The sequence below is a fragment of the Myotis daubentonii genome, chromosome 3 (genome assembly GCF_963259705.1).
Source record: "Myotis daubentonii chromosome 3, mMyoDau2.1, whole genome shotgun sequence".
In the NCBI taxonomy this organism is placed as follows: Eukaryota; Metazoa; Chordata; class Mammalia; order Chiroptera; family Vespertilionidae; genus Myotis; species Myotis daubentonii.
Window position 1 is genome coordinate 153,070,232 of NC_081842.1, and position 11,238 is coordinate 153,081,469.

The 11,238-nt window shown below is 39.0% G+C and overlaps 1 protein-coding gene across 1 annotated transcript; it reads right to left on the reverse strand.

The window, feature by feature from the left end:
* Positions 1 to 5,065: 5,065 nt before the first annotated feature.
* Positions 5,066 to 6,030, reverse strand: LOC132230864 (cyclin-dependent kinase 1-like). Its single transcript, XM_059688956.1, has one exon. The coding sequence runs from the start codon at positions 5,866 to 5,868 to the stop codon at positions 5,083 to 5,085; it is 786 nt and encodes a 261-aa protein (XP_059544939.1). The 5' UTR covers positions 5,869 to 6,030; the 3' UTR covers positions 5,066 to 5,082.
* Between the last annotated feature and the right edge of the window lie 5,208 nt (positions 6,031 to 11,238).

Here is an 11,238-nt window from a genome sequence, read left to right on the forward strand (position 1 = left end):
ATAGATTTCTGCCATACTGAATGAGAGGCTAGAGATACATTTTAATATATGTTTGATATGAATGCCTTATTGGATTCCTATTATTATAGTCTGAAATTAGTGGTATGTTTTGGTGATGTATAGGTTATCTATTGCTACACAGCAAACATCCACATTTTTAAACATTTTCACATGGTTTAGTATCCTCTTATTTGGCACGTTCACAAGGTCTCTTGAGGCCTAGGCTTGTAATTTATAGAATATCACTTCCCCCTCATTCAGTCACATCAGGTCTTACTGTCAGCCCCTATTCAAGAGGTGGGAAATTGACTCCCCTCACTGTAGAGCTAGAAAAAAAACTGTCTATTTGTCTTCTATCATAGGTATTCAGCTGAATTACAAATGGGAAAAGAAATTTGAAAGAATTGAATTTAAATAGAAAACTGCTAAATTATTGCAAAGTGTTATTATGAAGTAGCTGACTCATTGTTCCTTTCCTCTTCTCCAGGTGTCCTCATTAGGAAGTTCAAGACTTATTGCTGCAGGAATGCTGAACCATTCTGAAGCCTGTTTGTGGGCTTGGCCACTACTTATTTGTATCTTGCTATTCAGTATTTCATGTATGAGTCTGCTACCAATTCAATAACATTTGAAATGTACTGAATTTCAGAAAGAAAAATTTTCCTGTATGTTGTAAATCAGGGGTCCTCAAACTACAGCCACATGCAAATACAAATATTATATTTGTTCCCGTTTTGTTTTTCTACTTCAAAATAAGATATGTGCACTGTGCATAGGAATTTGTTCATAGTTTTTTTTTTTTTTAAACTATAGTCCGGCCCTCCAATGGTCTGAGGGACAGTGAACTGGCCCCCTGTTTAAAAAGTTTGAGGACCCCTGATAAATCTTGTGATAATTGTCATTAGCTTAAGCACTGATTCATAGTTCAAAGGAAATAGTCAAGCAAAAAAAAAAAAAGTAAGGTTGAATCACTTTATTGATTCAGCTCTGTGACATCCTCAAAAGAACTCAACAGTGACAACAGGACTGAGGGGTCAGTGACTTTTTGTAGTGAGCATCATCGTGGCAAATCCACAATGCAGGGTTCTCCTTCTCTGAGGAGCTCCCAATATGCACAGATATGTCCTCTTCTTGCCCCCACCTGGACAACTCTCTCAATGATAGGAAAGGGTCCCCTGGACTATGGCTGCTTGGTTCAGGTCCATCATCTGATCCAAGTTGCTCCAATCAGTTTGTTTCTCTCATGAAATGGAAATGTTGCCAGAAGAGCAACATTGTTATTGGAAGTTGTTGGTAGTTGAGACACATTGCAATACTCTGAAAGGAACACCTTCTGCAGAAGAAATACACGAAATTGTCCTAGTTTCTACCCTTTCTGAGCTTTGGTTTAATTCTTCTTTGGATTTTGTCAGATATTCTAGTATTCTTGCAATTTAATCCCTGTTTTTGCTCAAGCTACTTGAATTGGTTTATGTTACTTGTTATCAAAAGAAACTTAACTAACAGAAGACAGCCACTACCATGGCTGAATGGTTAGAATAAAATGGTTTATCTGAATGCAGTTTCATTGATTCATTCAACTGTCATGTATTGAGGACCTATTATGATTCAATCTCAGAGACAGGCACACAAGTGAGACAGGAGGAGGTGAGGGGAGACAGTCATGCAGACTCTAAGTTGGGGTAATGTTCTAGTAGAGATACCTTCAAAGTGATGTGGGAGGACAGATAAGGGCATGAATGAACTCTCTGAGTAAGTTGGGGAACTGGGGTTAATCAGCTTGGAGAAGGATCTGAGCTAAGGACTAGCTCAAAGCTATACAGAAAATTCAAATCTCATTACATTGCAGTGACAGCAAATGAAGAATTTCTACATAGAGGCAGAAGACCAGCTGTTTTCAATATCCACTCAGCTCTGCTGAGTGGAAACTGATTTCAACAGCAGCATGAGAGATTTAGATTGCATATGAAAGAATTTCCTGACATTGAGAGTTGTTAATGTCGGGAGATTGCAGACTCTTCTCCTCTAAAGGTTTAAAAAATAATGTAGCTCTTCATCTGCTTAGTATGGCATTATTGTCTAAAAGTAGGGAAATGGAAATAGTTGTTCAAGGTCTCCCCTAGCTTAGAGATTTTATAATTCTGTCACTTTTTAGAAAAACCTTATTGAATCAATGAAAAAAATGAAAGTACAGACAGAAAAGTAATGCAAAGGAATGGAAAAATGATCAAATAATTAATTCTCTATTGAGTCAGGAGTGAGGAAGAAGTGGAGTCTTAAAAAGCTTCAATATTTTTTATGTTAGATATTATTTTAAAATCAGTCTATTGGTATTCTAGAACTCCCACATTGAGGCTTAACTAGCACCCAGCCCAGAGTACTTTAGTTTCTCTTAATTCACTTTAAAGCTAATATTGCATGAGTGGGGGTGTGTGTGTGGGGGGGAAATGGGGTGATAAGGACACATATGTAATACCTTAATCAATAAAATACTTTAACCCTAAAAAAAGCTAATCTCATCCTATAGAATATTTTGTAAATATTTATACATTTCTTTTTATTGTGAACTTAAGCAAATTTATAAAATAAAACTGTCAAATGAGCATTAGCTCTCTGTATCACTCAGAATTTACCTCTGCCCTTTTTAAGGTTAGCTACCTACACTTTATAGTGTTTAAATTCTGTTTTCTTTCACATGATTGATTTTATTTATATTCATGTATGAGTTGATGTATTCCCTATACTTGCCACATTTAATAACACTTTAGCACAGGACTGTGAATTTATAGATGTTGATATGGGTAGTAAGTGGGGTAGCTGGAACTGAGTGAGAGGACAGATGCCCTGGGAGCATCTGTGATGGGGTGAAATCATCATGGCTTCAAACCCATCACTGGAGCCTCCTCACCCAGCTAATCCATCCTCCCCTCCCCTCCCCTCCCCTCCCCTCCCCTCCCCTCCCCTCCCCTCCCCTCCCCTTCCCTTCCTTCCTTTCTTCCTTCTTAATACCCTTCCTCTCCATCCCCTGCTCCTTTCTTCCAACTCAAGAGACTAGAATGAACTTAAAATTAGAGCTTGTGTTCAGAGGCTTATAAATCCAGTTGGACTAAATGTAATGTATATGACTAGAAAATGGAATTAGAAAATTAAGTTAGGCAAAGTGATGTAGTATTTGCTAAGACCACAGAGTTTAGTTTATTGGGAAGTCATTGGGAAACACGAATACAGCATTTGAAAGATAAGCATGAAAATGGTGGATAGTGGGAGGCTCTTGAGGATGTTAATCAGTTTAAAAAGTCAGTTAAAGTGGGGAATCATTCAAAATGATGTACCCTTTAACATTTTATATTACATTAGAAATCAAAGATATACAGTCATACACCAATATTTTGATATTGGGTTAGGGGTTTAGTTTACTTTTTAAATTAGGAATCATTAATTGTTTTCTCCGTTGTGGGTTTTTTTTCCTTCAACTGTAAACATAATGTATTGTCCATGATTTCCAGTTTTGTATTGAAAGCCAGAAAAAAAAAGTTTAAAGATAGAGCCTCCTTCCATCCCCCAACCTTTTATTCTTGTCTTACCTATTTCACTTTGACAACACTTCTTTTTAGATATAATTTTGTTATGATTCAGCTTAAATTTCAAACAAAAACTACACCTCTCTATTTTTTTCACATATACTTCATCAGTTTTTTAAAAAAATATATGTTTTTATTGATTTCAGAGAGGAAGGGAGAGGGAGAGACAGAAACATAAATGATGAGAGAATCATTGATCGGCTGCCTCCTGCATATCCCCTACTGGGGATTGAGCCCACAACCCGGGCATGTGCCCTTCACCAGAACTGAACCTGGGACCCTTCAGTCTGGAGGCCAACACTCTATCCTCTGAGCCAAACCAGCTAGGGCCATACCTCATAAGTTTTGATGAAATTTTTAACTCAGTAAGGCCATTAGAATCATGATATAAAGCTGTCAAATGAGCATTATCTCTCTGGATCACTCAAAATTTACATCTGCCCTTTTTAAGGTTAGCTACCTACACTTTATAGTATTTTTGAATTCTCTTTTCTTTCACATGATAATTCTTTTTTTTCAATTATTTTTTAAAAATGTATTTTTATTGATTACAGAGGAAGGGAGAGGGAGAGAGAAATAGATACATCAAGGGTGAAACACAATAATTGATTACCTGCCTCTTGCGTGCCCCCTACTGGGGATTGAGCCTGCTGCCTGGGCATGTGCCCTGACCGGGAATTGAACCATGACCTCCTGGTTCATAGGTTGAGGCTCAATCACTGAGCCACACTGGAAGACACCACAAAATATATATTTTTTTTTACTAATAAAAACTTTATTTGCAAATGTTGACAAAGTGTTTAAGTCAGAATTGAAAGCAATGATAAGCAACTCCTTCACATAGTTATTACCTCTGACCAAGGCATAATAAGAATTCACTTGGATAAATATCTTTTATAACCTACCTAAAAACAGGATAGTTCATAAATTCTCTAAACTCTTCTTTTCTGCTATGGTCAGTCCTTGATCTTTAGCTGTAAAACCTAGTAAACTTTGGTATACTCTAATGCTAGTATTTCAAGTTACTGAAAAACCTCTATAAATTTAGCATTATTTCTCAAATCTGGGCAGTTTTCTCATTCTGAATACTTAAACATTTAGATCACAAATTGAAATACCAGTAGAAAAACATTCATCTTTAGGCAGGTTGTATAGTTAACACATGGCAAGAAACTAACAATATAATTTAAACACCTAGAACATACAAATGCTTGAAAGCATTATGAAGTCTGAACTTAATTGGTACACTCTGCTAAATTGTAGTAGTTCCAGTTCAGGAAAACCGGACTGCTGTAAAGTTTAATATGATTTAAGCTATCTCAAATTTTTCCCAATTCCTGACACCAATATTAGATTTATATAGAAGTTCTATTATAGTAAGAAATAGTTGTTACAGTGAGATCTGCAAACATATACAGAATTATATTTAAATTCATATTAAATAATATTTACATTTTTAAGTTACAACTTTGAAATTAGAAGATGAAGTATAGCTTAAGTTTTACAACAAAGAAGACAAAAACACATAAGACAAAAATAGAGTTGACAGTAAAAATATGACTATCTGTTCTTGATACAACATGTGGAAACTCTTGTCAGAAAGCTGTATCTTCTTAATCTGATTGTTCAAATCACTAAAATATGGGTGAATCAGTGCCATTTTGCCAGAAATGCGTTTGGCAGGATCATATACTAACATTTTTGAGAGAATATCCAAGCCATCTTCATCCAAGTTTTTGACAAGGGATGATAGGCGTCCTGGTTCCCACTTGAGAAATGTATTCTTATAGTCCTGTAAAGACTCCATGTCTAGCCACACTTCATTGTTGGGGGTACCCAAAGCTCTGAAAATTCTGAAAAGTTGATCAATTTCTGAATCCCCATGGAAAAGTGGTTTTGTAGTTGCTAATTCTGCAAATATGGTGCCTATACTCCAAATGTCAACTGGAGTCGAATAGCGAGCTGACCCCAGCAACACTTCTGGAGATCTATACCAAAGTGTTACCGCTTCATGTATATAAACTCTAATAGGTATTCCAAAAGCTCTGGCAAGGCCAAAATCAGCCAGCTTAATTGTTCCTTTGTCAACAATCAATAGATTCTGAGGTTTTAAGCCTCTACGTAGAACTCTTCTAGAGTGACAAAACACAATCCCTTGTAGGATCTGGTACAAATAACTCTTAACAAGTGCAGAATCCATTAATTGACCAGGAGGGATAGAATCTAAGTATTTCTTTAGATCCATGGAAAGGTATTCAAAGATGAGATATAACCTGGAATCTTGCATGAGCACATCTTGAAGACTTCTCCAATGTCCTCTATTTTGGTATAGTCATCCATAGTCAATTAATAGTTATGGCAGATGCTGGCAAGCGACCCCGCCGCAAAAGCAACGGTGGCTACCATGTTGGCATCACTTTGTTCTTAACTTCCCAGATCCAGCTCTGAAGCTAAGTCCACAAAATAATTCTTTTTTTTAAAAAAATATATTTTATTGTTTTTTTTTACAGAGAAGAAGGGAGAGTGATAGAGAGTTAGAAACATCGATGAGAGAGATCGATCAGCTGCCTCCTGCACGCCCCCCAGTGGGGATGTGCCCGCGACCAAGGTACATGCCCTTGACTGGAATCGAACCTGGGACCCTTCAGTCCGCAGGCCAAGCTCTATCCACTGAGCCAAACCAGTTCGGGCACAAAATAATTCTTGATAAGCATGCAACTTAGCTTATGGGAAGAGAAGGTGTAGGCATGGCCAAATAGACTAACCAAGAGTGTACAGTGTACTTGGACATAAAGCTTATATTTTAGAGTGGGGATAGAGAATATTGGTGGATCTGGCAAGCCACTTCAGAGAATTGAAAAAAAAAAAAAGAAAAAGAAAAAAAGACACACCCTAGTACGTAGTTTTGAGTCTTTCACCAGAAAATAAAAGTTCATTTTCTGGTGCCTCGATATGAGTTTAATATACTGCCTTTAATACACTAAACTTCCACCGATATATTTATATCTCTCTCATATTTAATTTTTCCCCTTAATTTTCTTGAGATTATGGAGCATAAAGGAGAGAATTGGGTGGAAATATGTCAGTGCCCCAGCTAGTATCTTCTTCTGGGATGAGAGGGTTTTTTTGCTACTCAGATTGAAGATGAGTAAAAGGGATTAATCTGTGTCTTGGTTTGGAAACTCTTCAGGAGATTTTGTTTTGCAACCCTTTTTCCTCCAGGCCATACTTTCCATTGGGAGTATTATGACTAGGGTGCCATTCAGAGTTTTTGGCTTTTCTTATAGAGCTTCTGGGATCACCAACATCTCCATCTAATAGAATTAAAAAGGAAATGAAATCGCTCCCCTAGTTGTCTTTAAGGTATACAAAAGATATACAACCTGGTAGCTCAGTTGGTTTGAGTGTTCCCATACACCAAGGTTATGGGTTCGATCCCTGGTCAGGGCACATACAAGAGTCAACCAATGAATGCATAAATAAGTGGAACAACAAATCAATGCTTCTCTCTTTCTCTCTCCCTGTCTCTCTCTCTAAAATCAATATATATAAAAGCTAAGTGACCATTACGACTGAACGACCACAACGACGAGTCCACCAGTTGCTATGACGTGCACTGACCACCAGGGGGCAGATGCGCAATGCAGGAGCTGCCCCCTGGTGGTCAGTGAGCTCCCACAGCCAACTTCCTGTGGCCCCTCCCCCGCAGCTGGCAGGCCCCCATTGGCCCCTGGTGCTAAACCATTCATAGAGACCTGATTCTGGGTCAGGGTTTCATACATAGTACAGCAGCTCCTTTGCTGTAATCTATTGAAAGTCAGCCCTCGCTCGACACAAGGGTTTGTGTTGCTCCCATTCTCTCCATTCCCCAGGGGCCACCCGCCATGGTGGTAGTGAAGCAGTGAGGGAAGGAGGAAGGGGACAGGTGGGGAACTGCGTGGTGGTAGGGCACCGATGCCAGCATCGGTGTCTGATGTCTGTTCTTTCCATGCCTGGCCCGGCAACTGTCGCCTCCCCTCCTGACCCCATCAAGGCCTTTGGGCTCAGGTTGGGAGGGGAAACTGGGGGTGGGTGGGAGTGAACATGGTCCCTTTCCCAGGGACCAACCTCCCATTGGTTCCCGCCACCCCCAACAACTTCCTGCGTCCCCCTCCCCTGCCCCTCCATGCACAAATTCGTGCACTGGGCCTCTAGTCAATAATAAAAAAGAATATACATATACCTTCCCCTACCTTCTCCTTGAGGTGACTTACAAAGTTAGGACCCTGGAAACCTTCAGAAAATAAGGCTTTCCTAGCTCTATGATGTTTTTGGTGCTGATTTGCATAAGTCTTTGTATCCTGAGCATCAGAGCTTTCAGTATCCTGATAGTTGATTTGTGAAAATAATATATATATATATATATATATATATATATATATATATATATATATATATATATATATATGCTTGTTTCTTAAAAAAGAAAGATATAAAATTATAAATGATTTATCCTTTAGGAATAAAATCAGGTTTAACTAAAAACCTGGAGGGACTATAATGCACCCTGTCATATAGAATAAAATTCCTCAACCAATTAAAATCTCAAAGGATAATGAGGGTATCTTTATTCTGATAAAGATAAGGAATTTGTGATTGTCCCAAAAGCTCAAGAAGTGGACTAGAGGGGTTTGTAGCAAGTATTGTGATGGATTATACAAAACCAAGAACCTCGGGAATAATTCAATGTTTCTTCACATGATCCAGGTGGGTATGGCAGCCCTAGGCTTGGTGGTGGGAGCAATGGTTCTTGGTATGAAGAACTACTAGACAAAACCTAAACTTTAGAAGAAAAAAAATGTTATCTGCTGGTGTTAGTGGTGCTTTCTTTTGACACTCTGTATTGGGGGTATAGGTTTATGTAAGTTCTCTATCTGAGACACTCAACAGTGCTGTGAAACTAATAAAGCTTTGCCCCAGGGCCCCTCACTTTCATGGCCCTTTCAAAGTGCTCCTATGGTCATGGGGTTTTGTGAAATTTGAAAAAATAGGATACTTTAATTGCAATTTGCTAAGATCACTGGATCATTCTACTTTGATTTCCTGTGGTAATTTTATGTGTAAACTTGAATGATCCATGGAGTGCCCAGATATCTGATCAAACATTATTCTGGTTGTGTCTGTGAGAACATTTGTGTGTGTGTGTGTGTCTGTGTGTGTGTGTGCGCGCGCGCATGCATGTGCACGCGCCCGTGTGTTTGAGTGGGAATGAGATTAACATTTGAATTGGGAGACTGAGTGAAACAGTGGACCCTTCCTAATGTAAATGGGAGTCATCTAATCTGTTGAAGACTTGAATAGAACCAAAGGCTAACCCTCTCATGAGTAAGCTCGAGCTAGGATGCTGGTCTTTTTCTGCCTTCAGACTTGAACTGAAATAGAGGTTCTTCTTGGGTATTGAGCCTGCATGCTTGTGGACTAGAACTATACAACCATGTTTCCTAAATCTTCAGTTTGCCAATTGCAGATCCTGAGATCACTTACATAAACATGTCAGCCAATTCATTAAAATAAAGCTCTTTCTATATAGATATATGTCCTGTTGGACCTGTTTCTTTGAAGAACCAGCTCTAATACCCTTCCTTCATATTAACCCTTCCATTGGGTGATATTGAAAGTGTTTTGGATATCTGGCTTAGAGGGAATTGAATTGGGGAGTCATTTAGTTGGCTATCCTATCTAATAATAGACAAACACGGTAATTGACCGTACCTTTGCTACACCTCCCATTGGCTAATCAGTGAGATATGCAAATTAACCACCAACAAAGATGGCGGCTAATTTGCATACTGCAGGCAGGGTGGGACAGTGCGAGCCGCCAGCATGCCGCCATCCAGGGCAGGCTGGCCCCAGAAGCCCCATAAGCTGCCTGATATGGTAGTAACTCTATCAGTAAGCACTCTGGAAGTCAGTGGCATAAATGCACCAATTAAAGGACAGATTATGAGGGTGAGTCAAAAACAAAACCCACTTTAAATATAAAGACACATATAGATTAAAAGTAAATGAATTAAGCTGCAGCCTGTTTTGCTCAGTGGATAGAGCATTAACCCATGGACTGAAGGGTCCCAGGTTTGATTCCAGTCAAGGGCATGTACCTCAGTTGCTGGCTTGATCCCCAGTCCCTATCAAAGCATGTGCAGGAGGCAACCAATCAATGTGTCTCTCCCTTTCCCTTCACTCTCTCTATATTCCAAATTTTGTTAGTTGTATAATGGTTATGTTTAAATTATTAACACCTAAGAAATTGGGTGAAGGTTACATATAATATGCTATAGTATTTTATAGTTTTTTTTACATGTATGAGATTATTTCAAATTAAAATATTAAAAACTTAAAAATTAATAAAATATTAATTGAAATGTATCTGAATTACATGAAAAACCTCCTAATTGCTTCTAGCATAATTTATTCAATTGTGCTAAAATTTACAAGGGTTCAATTAAAAAATATCTTAATTCTAAATGTTATACTAGAAAATATATAATAGTGCAGTTATAAGCACTTCTCTGAAAATGAAAATTTAAAGAAGTGAATTTAAAGAAGGGATTAGTCAAAGAAAATATATGTACAACCCATGGACACAGGCAACAGTATGGTGATGGCCAGAGAGAAGTGGGGGGCAAGAGCTAGGTAGAGGGGCAAAAGGGGGGAAATAGGGACATCCTGTATAATAATAATAAAAGGCTAATATGCTAAGTGTCCGACTGGTTGACTGTTCGACCAGTCGCTATGACATGCACTGACCACAAGAGGCAGATGCTTCGACTGGTAGGTTAGCTTGCTGCTGGGGTCCAGCTGATCACGACTGGGTGAGATGGGCCGGACACCCCTGGAGCCCTCCCTTGGTCCCTCCCTGGCCCCGATTGTGCACCAGCAGGGTCCCTCAGCTTGGCCTGAGCCCTCTCGTAATTCAGGACCCCTCGGAGGATGTTGGAGAGCTGGTTTTGGCCTGATCCCTCTAGGCCAGGCTGAGGGACCCCGCTGGTGCACGAATCCTGGTACCAGGCTTCTAGTATTGAAACAATTTGCAGTCACTTCTGTGTATAGTAAACTATCCCAGTGTGGGAATGGCTTCCAGTGTCATTCCCCTGTCTACTGCACCAGCTCATGTAGCAAAGTGACTGAAGATGCAGGGCCAGAGGTCTATCACTACGGATGTGTCTTTGGCACTGGCACTGAAAGTATGTGGATGGTGCAAGAAAAATGATGTCAAAGATTCACCCCATGCAGTGTTAACTCCCTTTTACTTATGGGTTATATATATGGGTACTGTAACATCTGTGCCTTGATATTAATACAGAAGCTTCAGAGTAACAAGTGAGACAAGGTTAATAAGATTGTGCCTGTGCAAAGTCAGTTGCTGAAGCAGTAGCTCAAACAAGAGACAGGTAAGACTCAGATACACACAAAAATGGTTTATAAAGTGTGTTTGATACATGGGTCTTTCTTTAATTCTGGAACATTTCCTGCCATCATGTCTTCAAATATTATGCCTTCCTGATTCTCAATGCTTTGACATTCCTATTAACTGTTGGGATTTTTCATTCTGTACATGAGTTCTCTTATTTCTGCTTTCATGTATTCCATCTCTTTTTTTTTTCCTCTCTAAGGTGAA

Excerpts from the sequence above, each read along its gene's own strand:
- LOC132230864 (XM_059688956.1), bottom strand. The coding sequence starts at position 5,868 with ATGCAAGATTCCAGGTTATATCTCATCTTTGAATACCTTTCCATGGAT.